Below are 22,418 nucleotides of genomic sequence, written 5' to 3' on the forward strand. Positions count from 1 at the left end.
CAAACACAGGATAGTTAAGTCATGTTTAATGGCCTCTTATGTCTTACAAGTGCTTAAAATTAAAGCATCAAACTCAACAATAGACTCTAAGGAAATACTAAACTTCCCTGTAATTTACTGAACTGTTCAGAAGGTTATTTACTGTAGTACCTCCACCAGCTGCTTAATAGATTTAAATGAAACTTTCTATTTGTTTCATTTTATAGATTCAAATAAGTGAAGAGCTGGTTGTTGAAGAGCCAGCAAGTAAATCAGAAGGAGAAGAAGAAAAACATCCATTATGGAGATATAAACGTGTTTTTGCTAGGCTATGAAGCATCCTCTGACTCAGTGCAGGACAGAGGACAACAGCAGGATTTGGTGTTTGCAGAGGTGAAAGTCAACAAGCCAGAAAACAGTTCAACACAGAGCAACTCTGAGGCGAAGAAAATATGAATGTCTAAAAGGAGATCACATTACAGAAACGTGTTAACAAAGAAAAACACACATGCTAACACAGCCCAGCAGCCAGACCCAGAACTTCATCAGGTAACAAAGTGATGAGCAGCCTTTGTTTCTACATGTTCACGTTTCTAAAGTAGCATCCCTGTGGAGATCACTTTGAAGTCTCTTTGGGCTGATGTTCATTTTTGCTGTTGTCGACTTTGTGTTCATACATACAAACTAAAAGAAAGATTGTATGTGTGTCTTCATTAGGGCGACACACATTGTGTGGGTGTGTGGGCCTGTAATCTTTAAGTTTTTATTGTTAACTGCTAATTATGTGACAGTGTCAGTTTTTAGAGTGACAGCGATGTAATGTAATAAGTAGTGTAACAATTAACTTTCTCCAGTGAGTAATTAAGTAACATAAAGCATTAATTTTAAGAAAAGTAACTGGTAATGTGTAATACATTATTTTTCTTTAGTACCAAGCCCAATACTGTTCTCTCTCAACAGTTTAGTGAACTTGAAAGTGGATCCAACTGTTTCACAGGAAACCCTAGAGGGAGACAAAAACACAAAAATAAACTGTGCTGTTATTTTTTGCCTCTATTCTGAGCACATCTAAGAAAATTGGCAAGTCTAATGTTACATTTTGAGGAGAAAATTATTTTTGAGCAAAGAATAGTTTAATTTGAGCAAGAAATGTATTTCACACACACAATAACAGCCCCTCTTGCTCAGTTGTTGGCATTGGCTCATGCTCAGATCTCTGATCAGTGTGCTGACAGACCATAATAGACATCTGTGGACCTGCTCTCAGTTTCACTCTTGCTCTCCACACCTCTGCACCCTGCACCCTTAACTCTTTCTATACACGTTATAAGTGTGCCACTAACCCAACCAATTACAGACTTGGATGCAAAAATTCTTATTAGCTGTTATGGTCTCCAATCAGCCATCTAGCTACTGCAATCTTGAAACATGGTCCAGAATTTAGCTAAATCCAATTTCGGTTAGTGTTTTTAATTCTTTTGTTTTAAAATATATAATTTTTTAAGACCATTGTTGGTTTTAATCTAGTTTAAACCAAACCACTCCACTGCTTTGGTTTAAACGTTATTGTATTTTTCGGACCATAAGGCGCACTGGATTATAAGGCACACTAAGTGAAACAAATCAGTCAGATAAATCAAACTTTACACAATTGATTCTTATTGCTTCCTCCAATTGATTTATTAATCTTGAATTCTCTTTTAGCCGCTCTATTCCCATGTTGTTGAAATATATTAATGACTAACCTCATACAGGGCTTTGGAGCGTGATGTCACGGGAGGGGGCGAGGTCACGATCATCACCACCATCATAGGCTACGTTCACACTGCAGGCAAAAGCTTATCAAATCCGACTTTTTTGATCCTATGCGACCCATATCCGATCATGGTATGACAGTCTGAACAGCACAAATCCGATCTGGGTCACTTTCGTATGTGGTATTGAATCCGATACATATCTGATGTTTTAAAAAGCGACTGCTGTTTGAATGGTCATGTCTTTTACATCACTGACACAAAACAGACGCCAATTATCAGTGCTGGAGAAGACATCGTGAACGCTTCCTGTCCATCCAGTGTAGATGTTAGTGAAACTGTTGGGAAGACAACGTTGGAGAAACGTGAACATTTTATTTGTACTGTATAATCTGCAAATTCTGACAGAAATCTGCCGCTATCCTTTGAAGCACCGCTCCTCTCTAAAATAGCAATAAGGATAATTATTAGGCCATATGTAAATAACAAAATAAATTAAAGCACAATTGGGGAACGTAAAGTACGAAACAAGTCTTTATATTAAGATCCATCAGTCAAACAATACTGTTTGGTCTGAGTCTGAACGGAATGCGTTGTCTGTGACATGTGCTTTTGCGCATATGGGCCGCTTTGAGGGTTCACACTTGAGCGCGTTTGATGTCATATTTTATTTTTAGTGTGAACAAGTAGACAAGAAAATCGGATTTGATCAAAAAATCAGAATTGATCATCAAGACCTGCAGTGTGAACGTAGCCTTAGTTGGCCAAACAAAGGGCTACAGGAGCGAAAGCACACGGAAACATCAGCTATGGCTCGTACTTGCTGTGTTGTCGGTTCCGGTAAGCTGCAGGAGCAGGCGGACCAGCAGACCCAGGTTCTGCAGCGCCTGATTGGAGCCACTGCGCTGCCGAAGGCCCCTCCTACAGTGGCCCCTAGAGACAAAACACATGCAAACTCCAAAACCCATGCAAACTCCAAAACACAATGGAAGTGCTCCAGGATGCTAGGGGCAGTGTTGAGCTCTTGTTACCTAGTAACTACACAAGCCAGGAAGTACCAATGACTGGATTTGGTGTGTGGTAGTAACAGGTAAATTAACATTTTTTTAATTATTTGAATATATATGAGTATGGTTGTTCTATCTTTGTAGGTGTTTTCCACCGGTATCTAACTCAACGGCTGTATCCCAAAGCCGCATTTTAAGGTACAATTCAAACGCTGCTCGAAATGCAGTGGCCGAAGAGTAAACTTGTAAAAGTACTTAATATTATGTCACTTAGTTTTTTGCAAATGTTTAAGAATGAAGAACATTAAAACATTACTGTTGGCTAAATGTCGGGAAAGTTATGTGTCATTAGCGATGTTTGTACTAACTTGGTTTTAAAGCCTTTACTTCAAAATATACGCCGTTCAATAGTTGACCTTGATCTTATAGAGAATGTGATGATTTTATGGATAATTAAAGTCAGTCATATATCCACAAACACAACAAGCTGAAAGTCAGTGATGCTGCTCGGTTTGCAGTCCTGAATATCACGGCACAAGCAGGATTCACTGCACTGTTAATGTTAGCTATGTTATATTGCTGCCTCTGTTCGGTGGTGTCGTGCCAAACGGACTTTAACGTGTGTTTGAACGAGCCGACGGTTCACTCGTTAAGCTGAAAGAAAGATGCTTTAATCACAGGAGTCACACATGTGTCCACTGTACCATCTGGGAACTCTTCTTGTTTAGCACTCGTAATAACACAAACACTAAATCTTCCTTCTCTCGTGCTGTTTTGTAGCAGTGTATACACCTGAGACTGTCACCTGTCTGTCTGTCCTGCACTCTCTCTCTGTTTCTTTCTCTCTGATTGTGGAATAAAAGTATGAACATGTATTTATAAGTTACACTTCTGTTTGAATCCTGCAGCTTCTCACACATTTGATTTCCATGTGTGACAACTGCAAGTTGGAGGTTAGGTCAGATGGTTGCATCATAACCTGGGAGAAAACAGAATGCTGATGAGGGGTTTTCAATGAGTGAGCTGATTGTTGAGCTTCTAGTGTGTGAAGAAGTTTTAACATAATAATAATAATAATAATGGATTGGATTTATATAGCGCTTTTTAAGGCACCCAAAGCGCTTTACAATGCCACTATTCATTCACTCTCACATTCACACACTGGTGGAGGCAAGCTACGGTTGAAGCCACAGCTGCCCTGGGGCAGACTGACAGAAGCGAGGCTGCCATATCGCGCCATCGGGTACACATACAGGGAGTGCAGAATTATTAGGCAAATGAGTATTTTGTCCACATCATCCTCTTCATGCATGTTGTCTTACTCCAAGCTGTATAGGCTCGAAAGCCTACTACCAATTAAGCATATTAGGTAATGTGCATCTCTGTAATGAGAAGGGGTGTGATCTAATGACATCAACACCCTATATCAGGTGTGCATAATTATTAGGCAACGTCCTTTCCTTTGGCAAAATGGGTCAAAAGAAGGACTTGACAGGCTCAGAAAAGTGAAAAATAGTGAGATATCTTGCAGAGGGATGCAGCAGTCTCAAAATTGCAAAGCTTCTGAAGCGTGATCATCGAACAATCAAGCGTTTCATTCAAAATAGTCAACAGGGTCGCAAGAAGCGTGTGGAAAAACCAAGGCGCAAAATAACTGCCCATGAACTGAGAAAAGTCAAGCGTGCAGCTGCCAAGATGCCACTTGCCACCAGTTTGGCCATATTTCAGAGCTGCAACATCACTGGAGTGCCCAAAAGCACAAGGTGTGCAATACTCAGAGACATGGCCAAGGTAAGAAAGGCTGAAAGACGACCACCACTGAACAAGACACACAAGCTGAAACATCAAGACTGGGCCAAGAAATATCTCAAGACTGATTTTTCTAAGGTTTTATGGACTGATGAAATGAGAGTGAGTCTTGATGGGCCAGATGGATGGGCCCGTGGCTGGATTGGTAAAGGGCAGAGAGCTCCAGTCCGACTCAGACGCCAGCAAGGTGGAGGTGGAGTACTGGTTTGGGCTGGTATCATCAAAAATGAGCTTGTGGGGCCTTTTCGGGTTGAGGATGGAGTCAAGCTCAACTCCCAGTCCTACTGCCAGTTTCTGGAAGACACCTTCTTCAAGCAGTGGTACAGGAAGAAGCCTGCATCCTTCAAGAAAAACATGATTTTCATGCAGGACAATGCTCCATCACACGCGTCCAAGTACTCCACAGCGTGGCTGGCAAGAAAGGGTATAAAAGAAGAAAAACTAATGACATGGCCTCCTTGTTCACCTGATCTGAACCCCATTGAGAACCTGTGGTCCATCATCAAATGTGAGATTTACAAGGAGTGAAAACAGTACACCTCCCTGAACAGTGTCTGGGAGGCTGTGGTTGCTGCTGCACGCAATGTTGATGGTGAACAGATCAAAACACTGACAGAATCCATGGATGGCAGGCTTTTGAGTGTCCTTGCAAAGAAAGGTGGCTATATTGGTCACTGATTTGTTTTTGTTTTGTTTTTGAATGTCAGAAATGTATATTTGTGAATGTGGAGATGTTATATTGGTTTCACTGGTAAAAATAAATAATTGAAATGGGTATATATTTGTTTTTTGTTAAGTTGCCTAATAATTATGCACAGTAATAGTCACCTGCACACACAGATATCCCCCTAAAATAGCTAAAACTAAAAAAAACTAAAAACTACTTCCAAAAACATTCAGCTTTGATATTAATGAGTTTTTTGGGTTCATTGAGAACATGGTTGTTGTTCAATAATAAAATTATTCCTCAAAAATACAACTTGCCTAATAATTCTGCACTCCCTATAGATGAGAAGAAACTTATTATGTAATGAGACAACAGGGTTATGCTGTATGTTGTGTGTGGTGTGGCTGATTGGATGAATGTTTGAGATTAAACTGGCTGTTGATTTGTCTTTTATTACTAAGTTGAGCCTGCCAATTGGGTGTGGTATGATTTATCCCCCTGAGATGAAGAACACGTGTCATGATTTAAGAAGGCCTTTCCTTTCCTTTCTTTTATTCTTTTTATTTTGTTACTTTCACAGTGCACTGAAAGTTTTGTTTAATATTCTTTGTCATCTAAGCAGATCTGAACATTGAATAGGAAGAACTACACACCATGTTGTTGCGAACAGTTGCAAAGTGAGTTTCTCCAAAATTAAAACGGGCTCAAGAGAAAGCCACTTATTTGGGACAATTAAGGAAGCAAGTCCCTGTCCAAAAGGATTCAGCGAGGCTATCCGATCTAAAATTCTTCTTTTGTCGTCGTTTTGCTGAGGGTGGAAACGAAATGCGACTATAATTTCCACTATAAGCAAAAGAAAGAATCAATGGATGAATGAATGAGTGAAAATAAAAAAAATGGGGAACTGACTGACTGGTAAAAGCTGGTTAAAGCTGACAAGACTGACTGACTTAACACCACTATGTGAAGTTAACCCCCATCCACGTGACAAAGGTGTGGATGTATCTGTGTGTGTCTCTGTTGCAGGAGCAGAAGGAGACCACAGGACGAAACTTGGGTTACATGACTATGTGAACTCTGCAAATTTAACCTTTTTAACTGTAATTTTTGAATTTACCGTGGGTGTGTTATTCACTACCTTGTGTTGCTCACAGAGATCACTGTGAGAAAGAGTGTATACACCAGCGATAACATTTACATTTCTTTTCTACAACAGAGGATTAATCATGTGATTTGATCATGTGATTTACAGCAGGACACAACTTAATGTTTTTCTACCACAGGATTACTGAGATTTTGTGTGAAGGAAACTGTGGTTACAGGCTATATGTTGGTGATGAAATCCCACTGTATTGTTGAGAAAATATTGGAGAAAATGTGAATGTTACAGGGGAGAAAGTGAATACAGTGTGATACTGTGTTTGAAACTAGTGTTGCTTCTTTTTACAGCAGAGTGTTAACATTATGACCTTTTACAGCACCTCTGGAATCTGGATGGCCGACGCCTGACCACCAGGATGAACCGTGTGTTTGGCTAATGTTTGTTTTCCTTTAAGAGTGCTTGTAGAGGATTCAGCACAGACAGACAAGTGACAATTGAACAGATGTGCAGTGGTTACAGAATAGTTACATAGGGCTCATTCAGTGTTGGTCAAGTTACTTGAAAAAGTAATCAGTAATTACTTCCCCCAAAAAGTAATCCAGTTACTTTACTGATTACTTATTTTCAAAAGTAATTAATTACTTAATTACTTAGTTACTTGTTAAAAACATGATTTACAACCTGAATAGGTGATAAAGCAATAGCTCTTTCAGCCCAATTCTACTTTTTCCACATAATCCATCATACAAAATGTAATCAAATGGAAAAGTCCCTTTTTAAAACTTGTTTTATTAGTTTTAATCTTTTAACTTTATGCATCAAGCAAAAATTTAATTATATGCAACATTCTCTGACTGGAAGAAATTTGTTTAATATTTAAACCTATTTTCTGCACATTCCAGCACATATATATATATATATATATATATATATATATATATATATATATATATATATATATATATATTGTGTGTGTTTACACTCACTCTTTCAAATAGATGCAAGTAAAACACAGCAGAAAATAAATAAAGTCCTTTGGTCTAGCGGTCCTTTTGCTCTATTTTCACCTGTAAAGCAGGAGTAGGGTAGGCGGAGGTTTACCCTGGTGCAGGTGTGCCGCGGCGGTCAGTGGAAGAATCCACGGGTTTCTCTGTGAATTTCCCATTACGTCGTAGCGCACTCGGTGCTTGCTTGGAAGTTTAAGGGTTTTTTCGCTGTAAAAAGAAGTTTTCTTCCCACGCACAACGGACGCTAATGTTTTTGTCACTTTTTATGGAATCAAACTTAAAGTAAGGTCAGTACTTCCACGCTTTAAACGCTGCACGCTCATACTCTCTCCGCACTCGATATATTATCCACTGTTGATCTGCAGACAGCTGTTGTCACGAACGTCGCACTTGCTTACGTCACTGTCATGAGACATTCTCGCAAAAAAATCACGGTTTTAGTAACGCAGTAACGCAGCGTTCCTACGGGAAAGTAACGGTAATGTAATTACCATTTTTGCAATAGTAATCCCTTACTTTACTCGTTACTTGAAAAAAGTAATCGAATTACAGTAACAGGATTACAGTACAGTACAGTTACTGTAATACAGTACAGGATTACAGTAACTGCCCATCTCTGGGCTCATTATCTGACCACTATTGGGCTCATGGTGAGTGACAAACTTAAGGGAAGTCACTGATTATAATGTGGAATGACGATGAGATGTTCAATGATTTGGAGCAAATTATGGAAAAAAAAAAAGTAGGGGTTTAATGAGTTTAGAATAAACCTGCAATGATACTTGTCTCTGTGTTGCTGAATACTTTATTACACTTATGAGTTGCAGTTGGTTGCAAATGTGAGTTGTTTTAACTTAAAGACTTGTAGGATACAGGCTCCAGGTGGAGCTGGGAGTTAAACAAGCTAAATATTTAATTACTGACTAATGTTTATACACAGGGTTACAGGTTGGAGTGAAGCTGCTCCAAAGGACAAACCCTGGAGATTGTTTTAAGGAGACTGTGCAACACTCTTGTACATGTCTCATTGGGGAGTTGACACATGGCGTGAGCCATGTGGCACAAGAGGAGTGTCAGGTACCATGAGAAGAAGCGAGTAAGGAAGAGCGTCGACAAGAAGAAGAGCGTCGACGAGATGGAAGCTGAGGACCCAACAAAGTGCTTTTTGTGCTGGGGTGTTTTTTTTCTGTTCTCAAACTGTTCTCCTATTAGGAGTCTGAGTGGAATATTTTTCTCCTCCTCTCACCTAATGTTATGTATTTCATTGTTTTTTTTGTTTTTTTTACTATCAGCCTACCTCACTGACATTGTGATGCCAATGTGATGCCTGTGTAATGGTCAGAAGGTTCCTTTGTAAGTGCGCATGCGCCATTAGTGTGCTGCCTGCTGTAACCCATAATTTCCTTTGGGATTAATAAAGTATACCAATTCTGATTCTTCCTGTGACGTCCTTTTAATAAACATTCAAACAGTCTTTTCATCTCTTGTTGCTGGACATTAGTTTTTTTAGTTAAATTCATGTGGAAATGTGTCATTTGTGACGAACTCTTGTGATGTCACTTCTTTGGATCTGAGAAGCTTCAGGTTCAGCTTCTGTTCTTCCTTCAGTCTGTGAAGAGGAACAAAAATGAAAATGAAATAGAGTAAAATTATTCCAGACTGCTGATTTAGAAATAGATTTGCGTTTGACTTTTTCCAACATAAACTCTGGCTAGTTCTGGGAGAATCAGGTGTCTTCAGTTTAGCTTTCTGAAAGGTTCATCCAAGAGGCGATAAGGCATTATCATATTTTTTTTAAACAGCTTGTTGAAATAGATTTTTCTTATATTGTCATTTGTGCTTAGAAACATATAATCATTTGTATGCTGATAAGAATCATCTCCTTATTAGGTCTGATAAGATTCTGTGTGCACTTGTGTACCATGAGATGACAGGAAGCAGCCTCGACGTTATAATCCCATTATAGCTTTTGATACCAAACCTTTCTGTTTGTGAAGATTTCACACCTTTAAATGTGCATTTGAGATATGACCTATTACAAATTCCTGCTTTTATAGTTTAGGAAAACGTTTACTTCTGCTTTTCTGCATACCTCATACACGCAGTTTAAGTTCATTGTAAGGTCATATGTCTATGTATAGTATGGCTGGAAGCACACACACATGCACCCACACACACAGAATATGGCTTTGGAGTTGACGTCAACCCGCAATGCATTGTGGGAGCGCGGCGCCATCTTCCTGGGCCACGAATCAAAGCAAACACACTATGTTGGAAGGATGGTTGCTAGAAACATGTTTAAAAGCAAAAGCAGTTTAATGCAAAGAGAAAATAGCGTGCATTGGAAATGTGGACCCGTATGAAATAAGGAGACCTACCATGTCTGTGGAGTCAGCGAGTACAAGGTGAACCAGTTTTGCAAGTACAAATCTCTGGAGGGACACACACACACACACATGGGTACAAGATTTGTGAGTACGTCATCATTCAAACAAAGGTAAGTCAGCTCGAGTACTGTGAGTAAAATGCGTTTGATTTTCCACCGAACATTCAAATTAGTGCAGCATAAATTCAGTCATGAGGGGGAAATTACAGTGAGAACATGTGGAGGCTCTGTTAGAGGGATAACATAGTGAATTCAGTGCATTGATGTGATATTGTCCTGAAGGATTTAGTTATTCTTTCTGGTTAAAGAAATTGCAATGATTTATTCATGTTTAGTATAAATAATTCTAATTATACATCTTTCTTCCGTGTTTGTGTCCTGTGTCACTAAAAGTACATTTTATTTTAGTTTTAATGACCTGCAGAATCTCATTATCATATTAGGTGTCCATAATTGTCACTTAAAGTCAAACGTTATGCTTTCTTCATCTCTAAAGTGATTACATCCTTGCACTGCATACTTTAGGTTCAATTTCTGCAGGCAGGTTTCTGAGAGAGAACAGGAAGAGTTAGACTATAACATACAGCGTTCTTTAGATGGACACATAAAAAATGAAAAATTACATGCATGTGCTAACTTTATAAACACGTTGTTACATTTATTATAAAGTAGATTAAACACATTTATGTCGGCCTTGGCTCATAGTTCTTGTCTTTAAAGGAACTTTGTGTGTGTTTCAGGTACTGCACTCTATAAGACTGACTGAACCAGCATTGCAGCCATGGGTCATTGTGAGCATCACAGGGAAGGTTGAAGCCACCCACTGCACCTGTATGGCCGGAGTCGTGGAGACCTGCACCCATCTTCTGTTTATTGTAGAAGCAACAGTGCGGATCTGTGGCACGAGGACTGTTACAGATGAACCTGCATACTGGGTTTCGCTGGGTAATATGACCAAGATACAGCCAGAGGTTGGCCATAAGATGGATTTCTCCTCTTCAGCTGCCCAAAAAAGGCTCTTGATCAAAACATAAAGAGACCGTCCGTAGTGACAGGTAAAAGGAGCCGTCCTCAAAAACGAAAAATCCCACATGCTACTGTGGAGCAGTTGTCACCGCTATTGGATACTTTTCTGGAACACAGTAAAGCTGTGTGTGGTTGTGGGAATGACCCATAATGTTTTATCTAGGGGTCTAGATTTATGCCTGTAGTGCACTGCCATGTAAATAATTTGCAATTACTGAATATGTGTCTGAATATGCCCCATACACAACAAACTGCAATAGACTGTCTATTCTGGCACCTTTCTTTAGTTTTGCTGTCACTTTGTCAGTAATATTCTGTTCATTGCGTTTTGTTTTTCCAACTGTTTTCTTCTCTCCATAATTACCTTCTCTCTATATGCAATTATTTTGGTGCTGAAGGAAACAGACTACAAACAATAAATATAAAAACATTTAGACATCTATTGGCCGAGTGGATCAACTGAAGAAGGAATCATTAAATGAAAGCAGAAAGATCTAAACACATCGAGGAAGTTGATCAACACAAAGCTGTAACCTGTGTGAGTACAGACACACACAGAGACACAAAAAGAAGAACAGAAAAGCTAAGACACAAATATTAATATTAATGAGAGAATGAAGAACAGGTTAGTGTGTGAGTGGGGGGTCAAGTGAATCTATAAACAGGCAGATGGAAGTGGTGGCTACTAAACTGACAACATGTGCATAATGGGAACATAAAAGGCAGACTGACTGAAAAAGAAAGACAAAAGCTTCACAGGTCTGTTTGCTTTGACATTAAAACATCTAAACACAGAAGTGTTTCACTCACTGTGTTTCTGTTGAAATCACACACGGACTTTTATTTTGTCATTTCTCCTCTGTAGCAGTCTGATTATTAGGTAAGAAAACATTTTTTGCATCTTACAAGATTTTTATATCACAATAAAAAGAACTGCTTTATTTTTGTTTGTCTGATTTCAAATACATGTAAATTTTGTATTGCTCTATAAAACAATGCAAGTTCCTGATTTGATCAAACCTTTAAGTGATGTTATATTTTTTTTATACAGGTGATGAGTTTTGTGACAGTTCAGTCTGTGAACATCATGACAGACATCATGTTACTGAGTCTCCTCTTTATTCCAAGTGAGCCGTCTCATTTCAGGCATTTACAGTCTGACAGATCAGTGCAGATGGAGATACTTTACAGAAAAAAACATCACTCCGTGCAATACTGTACTAACTGCCACTCAAAAAGTTTGTACTGCTCAGTTTGTGCTGCTGCTCACTCCTGCCACTTTATCTCATGTGCAATATTCCATTTGTCTTGTGACTTGTCTTCTGCTCGTCAAATACATTTCATTGCAATGTTGACCCTGTGCTAACTTGCATATGACAAATAAAACTGAAACTGAACTGCAACACACGTCTAATAAACTCAGTGTATCATAATTCTGTTTCCCATCATGTGTATGATTTTTTCCAGGTACTTTGGCTGCTTGTCCTCAAGATTCAAACCTGTTCATCACTGCACCAACAGAGATGGAAGCTCTGAGTGGATCTTGTTTACAAATCCCATGTAACTTTAGTGAAACTGGACCAGTAAAGTTTGACAGCACACAACCTGTTTTTGCAGTGTGGATTAAAAGTCATACTAATTTTAAACGTTATCCAGAAAACGTGATCTTCAACAGCAGTGGGACAGTTAACATCTATCCAATGAATATTACAGGAAACCTGAAGGAGAAAAACTGCACCACTCTGTTTTCCAACTTAACCACAACTTATTCAAACACATATTACTTCAGAATTATGAACTGGCCGTTCAGAGCAACAGCTGTTTGTGATCCTCTTAAAATAAAAATTAAAGGTGAGAAAGTTTTCTTTTTATTGTTGATAATAAAAAAAAATCTGATTTGAATATTAACAGCTAAGACATAAATGTACTAACTTTATATTTGGCAGTTAAAAATGTGTTGTCCAGTTCAGTGCAAAAAAAACAAAAACAAAGTTTGCTTACTGTGCTGATTCCAAAGCTCAGGTATTTCTCCTACATGGAGGAAATAATAAACTCAGAATAAAATAATTTCCTGACTGAACAGCATGAACATGTAAAATTAAGACTTTAACACAACTACACTGATCTTCATCTGTTACTTGACTGTGTTTCCTGTATTATCAGTGTAAAAATTGAGCTTGATGTGAAACCACAGATTCTCCTTGGAGGCCCAATATTGCAATCCCAGGTGATCTGAAGGAGAAGGAGTCTGTCACTATAACCTGCTCAGCTCTCACTCCCTGTCCACACTCCCCTCCTCAACTCACCTGGAATCTCCAACAAGACTCTCACAACAAAACAGAGGAAAACACAGATGGAAGCTTTACAATTAAAATCCAGCAGAACATCACTCTGTCAGACACACATGATGGAAAGAAGATCAGCTGCTCTGCCAGATATCCTGTGAACCAAGGAAAAGACACCAAGACAGCAGAGACAGAAGAGACTCTCAGTGTTTCATGTAAGACAATCAGAGTTTGTTGTTGAACTGAATCCTATAGGACAACATGATTTATGGGATATGACTTTCTTATTTTTTCTCCAGATGCTCCTAAAGACACCTCAGCATCCATCAGTCCATCAGGTTTGGTGTCAGCAGGCAGCTGGGTGAACCTGACCTGCTCCAGCAGAGCCAAACCTCCAGTCAGCAGCTTCACCTGGTTCAAGAAGAGCAGAGATGGAGCTGTGAAAGTATCTGAAGGAGAGATTTACAGCTTCAATGTAACAGATGGAGGAGTTTATTACTGTGTGGCAACTAATGATCTGGGTAATCAGACATCAGCAGAAATTCATGTGGCTATTAAAGGTAATGGCTCATGCCACTGAACAGTTTTATGCTATTATCTAACTTTTTCTTCTTTGTTTATTGAGTAACTCATTAAATCTCTTGAAGTGTTTTGTTTTTTCTAAATAGTGCTGTACAAAGTGTAAAATTAAACATCATGGTAATATAACGGAAAAGAAAAAGAAGAACCTCACGATCTGTTTAACTCTTGTGTTGTTTCATCTTGATATTGGTTTTCTACCAGGATTCCCACTCTGGTCATTTCTTGGAGGAATCCTTGGGATGATGTTACTTTGCTTGATCATCTTTGTTTGGTAAATATTACATCACATTAGAAAACATGATCAATTTCTGTCACTGACATGGTAGCTTGGTAGAAATTATCTGTTTACTCACAAATATATTTAACCTAAAACAGAGGATAGTTAGTTTAACAGCCTCTTATATCTTTCAGGTGCTTAAAGTCAAAGCATCAAACTCAACAACAGACTCATGTAAGAAAATACTCAACTTCTCTGTAATTTACTGAACTGTGTTCAGAAAGTTATTTACTCTTGTACCTCCACCAGAGTCTGCTCACTAGATTCAAATGAACCTTTCTATTTGTTTCTATTTTATAGAATCAAAGAAGTGAAGAGTCGGTTGTTGAAGAGCCAGCAAGTAAATCAGAAGGAGAAGAAAACATCCATTATGGAGAGATCAGCTTCTCTGTGCTGAGAAATGAAGCATCCTCTGACTCAGTGCAGGACAGAGGCCAGCAGCAGGATACAGTGTACGCACAGGTGAAAGTCAACGAGCCAAAAAACACAGAGCGTGCTGATGGCCAAGGGGAACTGTACGCTGAGGTCAAGAAAAAGTTATAACATTACATTAACACAGTGTATTAAAAAACACACACACACAATTTTTATTAACTTAAAAAAAAATTACATCCTGCAGCTTTTTATGTTCAACTTTAATTTCACTGCAGTCCAATAAAGAACTAATTCACATGACAGCAGAGAAGACTGAACATTAAAAACCTTTACACAATGTAGCTATTTTTTATTATTATTTTAGTTATTATCATGTTCATACAGTATTTGAATGCTGGCATGCTGTGTGTGCTCTTGTATGATTTAATATTTACATTGTAGACATGTTGAAATGAATGTAAGAGTTCTTCACAGGTAATTTGTTTAAAAGACTGCAGGGAAAATGGCATCAAAACACGTCTGTAAATTTATTAAACACATTAAATAAAATGTGATTATTCAATGTAACATGTTTTTGTGTGATCCATCCATCCATTCGTTTCCGCTTATCCTTTTCAGGGGGGCGCTGGAGCCTATCCCAGCTGTCATAGGGCGAGAGGCAGGGTACACCCTGGACAGGTCGCCAGTCTGTCGCAGGGCCAACACACAGGGACAGACAACCATTCGCACTCACACATTCACACCTAGTGACAATTTGGATTATCCAATTAACCTATCCCCACAAGCTGCATGTCTTTGGACGGTGGGAGGAAGCCGGAGTACCCGGAGGGAACCCACGCAGACACGGGGAGAACATGCAAACTCCACACAGAAAGACACCGGCCTGATGTTGGAATTGAACTCACGACCTTCTTGCTGTGCGGCAACAGTGATAACCACCGTGCCACCGTACTGCCGTTTTTGTGTGATATTTAATATAATTATTCTAAAAGTTTACTCTGTATTGTTAATGATATGAAACGTGGGATGTCTTTTTCATATCCAAATAGGTGGATAAAAAAATTTATTTTGTCTTCAAATTTCACTCTTTTTTTATATATTAGGGTCGACACTTTTTGTAGTGGCAGTTTCTCTTTTAATGGATTTGTTTTATTGTTTGAGGAGGGTTTTTTTTTTTAAAGAAAAGCTGGTCTATACAGTAGGTCATATTTATTTATTTACTAAGAGTTCACATGAACAGAGCTGCATCACAGTCTAATAATTAAAGTGTCTGCAAGAAGAGAACACACATCTCAGAGATCAGCAGTGTTAATATCTGCATGCTGACACAAACATATGTATAGTACTCAAGTAATGTTAACATTTGGATGTGAATCCTATTGCTAACTTAGTTAACATGTTAGGATCCAAATCTCTGACTGGCCTTAACATTTGCTGATAGCAGATATAAAATAATCACTATATTGGGCTTTTATCAATAATCAACTGTCTGCTCTACAAAAACCACACTGTAGTGTTACTGTGAATTGTTTGTGCTGAAGGCACCACTCCACATATGATGAAAGATAAAGTGTCTGTTTGTGGCTGATTTACTTCACTGGTGAAGAAGAACTGATGAGTTAATTTATTTAAACAAATGGAGACATTTGTGTTTCATGCTGTGTTTTCATAGGTGATGCAGCCTGTTCAGTGATGAGTTTTGTGACACTGCAATATGTGAACTTAACTTAACAAATATTTTACTGAGTCTCCTCTTCATTGCAAATCTCATTTCAGTCATTCACAGTCTGACAGATCACTGCAGACAGAGATACTTTACAAAGACACATTTACACTTAACCTGTTGACACTAATGAGAAAAGGAGAAGCCAATATATTGAACCACAAAAGTCTGGCTTTCAAGATCTGCTTTTAAATGAGCAACATCAAACATTAAAAAAAAACAAAGAAAGATCTTTGAAATTAAACTGCTCATTAGTTGCATTTTAGCAATGTTTTAATAATTTGGCTGAAAAGCAACATCTGTACAAACATTTTTTTTTAAAAGAATCCCTTTTATTATATTTACATGACATATTAAAAAAAATAAGAAAAAATGTTCTTAAATGGAAAAACAGTACGGTAAAAACGAACAGCAATGTCAAATACAATAAGATTGACATGCAATCTTAACTAAAGAATAAAATCACAGAGACCTTACTTTGTCTTCTTGGTAGAAGGTAAAAGAAAAGGGCTGATAGCGTTCATTCTCCTGGATGAGGCAGATTGTGTGTTTTTTGTGTGTATTTCTGCATGTTTAAGGGCGCTAGTAAATGGGTGAGTTTATATGTGGTGAAATATCCGGCGGCTGCTGTGAATAAAGGTGAGAATATCAATGTTGTGTTTGCCCTGGGCTTCGATGCAGAAAACAAGATGTTATGATTATGTAGATGTTAATAATAATATTATTGTTGTTAATAATTCAGTGTCTGACAGCCCCAGATCAGTGGCTCAGATATTAGCCCTGCCACTCGAGAAGGTACTCCCCTATATAATTAATGAGGATCAAACAGGTTTTGTTAAAGGCCTCCATTGTTAAATCCTCTGATAACATGAGGAGACTTCTCAATGTTATTCATCTTTCACAAAATTCTGATGAGCCATTCCTTGTTCTCTCTCTTGATGCAGAAAAAGCGTTTGATCACGTTGAATGGTCATATCAATTTTTTTGCCTTAGAGGAATTTGGATTGGGTGAAATCTTTGTAAATTAGGTGAAAGTTCTCTATAACTCCCCAGTCGCAACGGTTATAACTAACAGGATGCACTCCAGCAATTTTGCTCTCCCGTGTGGAAATAGGCAGGGCGATCCTCTTAGTCCTCTACTCTTTTACATAGCCATAGAATGTCCCCTGTTTAATTCATTTGTTAAAGAGATCAGTGAAGTCAAAACACTCTCCAACAATCCTATTACCCTATGCTCTGTCAAGGCCTAGAGGTCTGTCCGTGCTTTAGAGGGTCGGGCCCATTTGACATCTTCCCTGGCTCCTGTTATGAATGGCCCTTATTTCTTGCCTGGATGTCTGGACCGGGGTTTTGTGGTCTCGTCTAATCTGGGGCTGGTTAACTTGGGTGATCTGTTTAGAGGCCGGACCCTTCTATCCTTTCAGCAGCTCCAACAATGTTTTGGCATTTAAAATGTGGAATTCTTTAGATACCTGCCACTGAGGCACTTTATAATTAATTATTAATTATAATTAATTATAACAGTCTGGAAAATCCTTCCTTTTACAAGGTTCTTAACTCTAGCTCAGCCCCTCGCTTCCTGGCTGCTAAACAGGCCTGGGAAAGAGGCCTAGGCTGCTCAATAAATGATCCAGACTGGCAGGAGATCTGGGCCTGTGCCTCTAAGATATCTGTCTGTAATTGGGCTAAATCTATTCAGTTAAAAATTGTTCATCGGGCATACATCACACCCTCTTTAAAAAGTAAAATAGATGTAAACTCCTCCCCTTTATGCTGGAACTATAATGCAGAGAAGGGTGACTTTGTGCATTGTTTTTGGTCATGTGTGAAAATTCAATATTTCTGGTCGGATGGTGCAAAGGTATGTCGGCGTGCTGACGCCTCTCCCGATCTTTTTATCTACCTGGTGAAAAACCACAACGAATGACTCGAGACAGACTTCTTCAATAAATCAACTACTTTATTTCAACCCCTGCGCAGAAGCTCAGCATAAAGCGTCTTGCAGATTCCAAGGGCAGTCCTTCGAACTGTTACATTTATAATATTCCAAAGTTCCTTATTTACCTCCCACCTTTCCTGTTATTCTGTTATCACGTTCGCCTATACGTCATACACAGTTTCGATCAAAACAGCTTCTTCCTCATCTCTCGTCTTCTACCTTTCCTTTTAAGGTCTGGCCCTACCTTTAACCCCTTTCTTAATTGCATATCTTAATTGTGAATGTGTGTGTGTGATGTACATTTCTTTGTCTGCAATGTGTGTGTGTTCCTGTCTGCACTGTAGGGGTGTGTGTGTGGGGGTCATGTCAAGTGTCATGAGTGTGCGCTTTGTAGGTGTCAAGTGTGTGTTGTGCCGGGTGTTTACGCTCTCCTCCTCAGTCTGCTTTTTGTCTATACTTACCTAATGTGTTAGACTGTTCTTAACGCTGCCCTTTTGCCCCCCTCTTATCTATTGCAACTTCTGGGCTATTTCTATGCATCTTTTTTCTGTAATGTTGCTTCAACTATTCTTGCTCCCAAGGTCACACAGAGGCCTGCTTAAAAGTATAATGTTTAAACAGTATAATGCTAAAAAGCTATATAATGCTATATAATTCCACAGGTACTTTCAGTTATTTTCAGCTATGTTGTTCCTCTGGAGCCTCTCTGTCTTATACTGGGAGTAATGGACAAGCTGATTATCAAAGGCAAGCACAAGAGACTGTTCCAGCTGTTATCTTTTGCAGCCAGGAAGAATAACCTGCTCCTCTGGGGATAATCATCAGATTATGCCTGTGTGTTTCTGTTCTCAGTATTCAGTGCTCACTTCATGTTTTGTTTTCGTGCCAGCAATAAAGCTGAGGTTTTGAGTTGTATTCAGTGTCCGAGTCTCGCATTTGGATCCTCATCTCCATCCGCCTGCACACAGAGCCCTGACACCAGGAGAGCAAACACAGCTCAGAGTATTAAAAAAAACAAAATGAACAAAACAATGAAAAAGGCTCATGGTACTCAACCACTCTATTGTGTTTTACTTACATATTTTTAGCTATAGTTGCTGACAATAAATAATACTGGTATTATCTAGTGGCTCAAATGAAGAATGACTCATTAAATACGAGCAGAAACATTTAAACAAAATGAGGAAGTACATCAACAGCAAGTTGCAGACACATTTTCTGTAACCTGTGTACGTACACAATGTGTATGTACGTTTCTGCAGGACAAAGAAGAACACAGAAAATCTGAGATACAAATACAAATGTGAATGAGAAAAAGGTTAGTGTGTGAGTGGGTCAAGTCAATCTAGAGGAGGTAGGAAGGCAGAAGCGGATGCTTCTAAAGTGAGAGCAGAGTGCATGATAGGAACATAAAAATCAGACTGAGTGAATAAAAAAAGACAGAAAACCAAAAACATCACAGGTCTGTTTGCTTTGTCATTGAAACATCTAAACAGAGATGTGTTTCAGTCGCTCTGTTTCTGCTGAAATGACACACTGACTTTTACTTTGTCGTTTCTCCTCTGTAGCAGTCTGATCATTTTTTACATTTTAATAATTGTGTATATATATATATATATATATATATATATATATATATATATACACATATATGAGCAGCTGGATAGCGTAGTGGTTAGACTACACGCCTTTGGAACAGAGGATCGCAAGTTCGATTCCTGCCTGGGGCGTCTGTATCCAGTAAGGGTCCTAAGGCTAGACCCCCTATGCTAAGCAAGCCTACCGCAGACATGAGCGAGACAGATAAATATGAAGGCATGCCGGCTCGGACGTCGCCCGGATCAACAAGGTCCGCGTCAGGTGTTGAGGAACCAGGGCACCCTGACGAAAAGTGGGCTACTGGAACAAGAAGGCATCGGTGGGCAAGGGACGAAAACAGGGCGTTGTTGGAATGCTACTACGCAAGTAACCCCGGCGGAAGGGGCTACATGAATAGGATGAGGGACCTATGGATTCTTCGATACCCAACATTCACAATGACGGCGAAACAACTAGTAGCTCAGTGTTCCAACATTCGAAAGAAGGGACTGCTCTCACAGCTAGAGATTGACGAGGTACAACACAAATGCTACGGCAAGGAGGAGTCAGGACGCCAGGTCAGGGGGGAGATATCATCACCCCCACCCGAGATTGGGTACATAGCCCCAAGTGTGATAGGAGAAGGATCGTTGAGTGCGAGAGGAACTGACCTGAAAAATAGGATCATGGCCAAGCTTGAAACCTGGATCCCCCGTAGCCGGTTACCAAGATTACGTGAAGTACCCTCAGAAGGTCTGCTAGATGATGTTAATGCAGCACTACGGGCAATACCTACAACCACGATTACCGACACTAACAAGCTGATCTACAATACGGCAGCAGTGAGATGCTTGGCTACAAGTTGAACAGCCACAAGGGGCTCTCCATGGAGAAGGAGGCTAGAGGGCAAGATCAAAGTAGCACGGAGAGAGGTTAGCCAACTAACGGAGTTGCAGAAAGGTGCGACGAATAAGGTGCCTAAGAAATACAGCAAGCTGTCCATACCTGAGGCCTTGGAAACTGCCAAGCAAAGACTCACAGCCTTGGCCAGCCGCTTGAGGAGGTACACCAGAGAGATAGAAGGCAGGAGAATAAACCAGCTGTTCTCCACAGAACCAGCAAAGGTGTACTCTCAGTGGCAAGAGAACAGCACCACCAAGGCTGGAGACGGAGCAATACTGGAAGAGCATATGGGAGAAGGATGCAACCCATAATGGCAATGCTCAGTGGCTAGAGGATCTGAGGGCAGACCACAGCGACCTCCCTGAACAGGGTCCAGTAACCATCACAGTGGCAGATATCCAAGAAAGGGTCTCCAGTATGAAGAGTTGGACAGCACCAGGGCCCGACATGGTTCACGCCTACTGGCTGAAGAAGCTAACTGCACTCCACGAGCGTCTGGCAGCACAGATAAACCAGCTGCTAGTTAACGAGAGACACCCGGAATGGCTAACTGAAGGCCGGACGGTCCTGATCCCCAAGGACCCCAAGAAGGGACCGGTCCCCTCCAACTACCGACCAATAACCTGCCTCAGTACTACATGGAAGCTCCTGTCAGGCATCATATCGGCTAAGATGAACAGGCACATGGGTCAATACATGAGCGGGACACAGAAAGGAATTGGCAAGAATACCAGAGGCGCAAAACACCAGCTACTGGTAGACAGAACAATCAGCCGAGACTGCAAGACCAGACTGACCAACCTGTGCACTGCCTGGATTGATTACAAGAAGGCCTATGACTCAATGCCCCACAGCTGGATACTGGAATGCCTAGAATTGTACAAGATCAATGGGACCCTAAGAGCCTTCATCAGGAACTCAATGGGGATGTGGCGTACAACACTAGAGGCCAACCCCACTGCTGTTCTGCATAGGCCTGAACCCCCTCAGTGAGATCATTAACAAGACTGGCTACGGATACCGACTACGGAACGGAGCAGTTGTCAGCCACCTCCTGTACATGGATGACATCAAGCTGTATGCCAAGAGTGAACGAGACATCGATTCACTGATCCACACTACCAGGCTATACAGCAATGACATTGGAATGTCGTTCGGACTGGAGAAGTGTAGTCGGATGGTAACAAAGAGAGGGAAGGTAGTCAGAACTGAGGGGATTGAACTACCAGAAGGCAACATTGCAGACATAGAGGACAGTTACAAGTACCTGGGGATCCCGCAGGCGAATGGGAACCATGAAGAGGCCGCTAGAAAAGCTGCAACCACCAAGTACCTGCAGAGGGTCAGGCAAGTCCTGAGGAGTCAGCTGAATGGTAAGAACAAGATCCGGGCCATCAACACGTACGCCCTGCCCGTGATCAGGTACCCTGCTGGGGTAATAGGCTGGCCAAAGGAGGAGATAGAAGCCACTGACATAAAGACAAGAAAGCTCCTTACCATGCATGGAGGGTTTCACCCCAAGTCCAGCACCCTGAGGCTGTACGCTAAGCGGAAGGAAGGGGGCCGGGGACTGGTGAGTGTCAGCACCACAGTCCAGGATGAGACAACGAACATCCAAGAATACATTGGGAAGATGGCCCCAACTGACCGAGTGCTCAGTGAATACCTCAGGCAGCAGAAACCCAAGAAAGAGGAGGGAGACGAGGAACCATCATGGAAGGACAGAGCCCTGCACGGTATGTACCACCGGCAGATAGAGGAGGTGGCTGATATCCAGAAATCCTACCAGTGGCTGGACAAAGCTGGACTGAAAGACAGCACAGAGGCACTAATCATGGCAGCACAAGAACAAGCTCTGAGTACAAGATCCATAGAGGCTGGGGTCTATCACACCAGGCAAGACCCCAGGTGCAGGCTGTGTAAAGATGCCCCAGAGACAATCCAGCACATAACAGCAGGGTGCAAGATGCTAGCAGGCAAGGCATACATGGAACGCCATAACCAAGTGGCCGGCATAGT

The 22,418-nt window shown here is 40.4% G+C and overlaps 2 protein-coding genes across 2 annotated transcripts in view; both read left to right on the plus strand.

Annotated features, from left to right (window-relative positions):
* pck2 (phosphoenolpyruvate carboxykinase 2 (mitochondrial)) overlaps positions 1-22,418 on the plus strand; it is a 235,473-nt gene that overhangs the window by 65,605 nt on the left and 147,450 nt on the right. The window lies entirely within an intron of this gene.
* On the plus strand, positions 11,792-14,424 carry LOC113028798 (sialoadhesin-like). The gene is made up of 7 exons (XM_026179249.1): positions 11,792-11,864; positions 12,205-12,588; positions 12,932-13,237; positions 13,322-13,588; positions 13,806-13,875; positions 14,016-14,055; positions 14,182-14,424. Exons 1-7 carry the CDS (start codon positions 11,792-11,794, stop codon positions 14,422-14,424), a joined length of 1,383 nt encoding a protein of 460 aa, XP_026035034.1.

The sequence above is a fragment of the Astatotilapia calliptera genome, chromosome 9 (assembly GCF_900246225.1).
Source record: "Astatotilapia calliptera chromosome 9, fAstCal1.2, whole genome shotgun sequence".
NCBI lineage: Eukaryota > Metazoa > Chordata > Actinopteri > Cichliformes > Cichlidae > Astatotilapia > Astatotilapia calliptera.

Bases quoted from the DNA above. Each gene is read 5' to 3' on its own strand.
- LOC113028798 (XM_026179249.1), top strand. From the start codon at position 11,792: ATGAGTTTTGTGACAGTTCAGTCTGTGAACATCATGACAGACATCATG. The intron at 13,589-13,805 runs GCTCATGCCACT...GTTTTCTACCAG, and splicing joins TGTGGCTATTAAAGGTAATG to GATTCCCACTCTGGTCATTT. The intron at 14,056-14,181 runs GTAAGAAAATAC...TCTATTTTATAG, and splicing joins AAACTCAACAACAGACTCAT to AATCAAAGAAGTGAAGAGTC.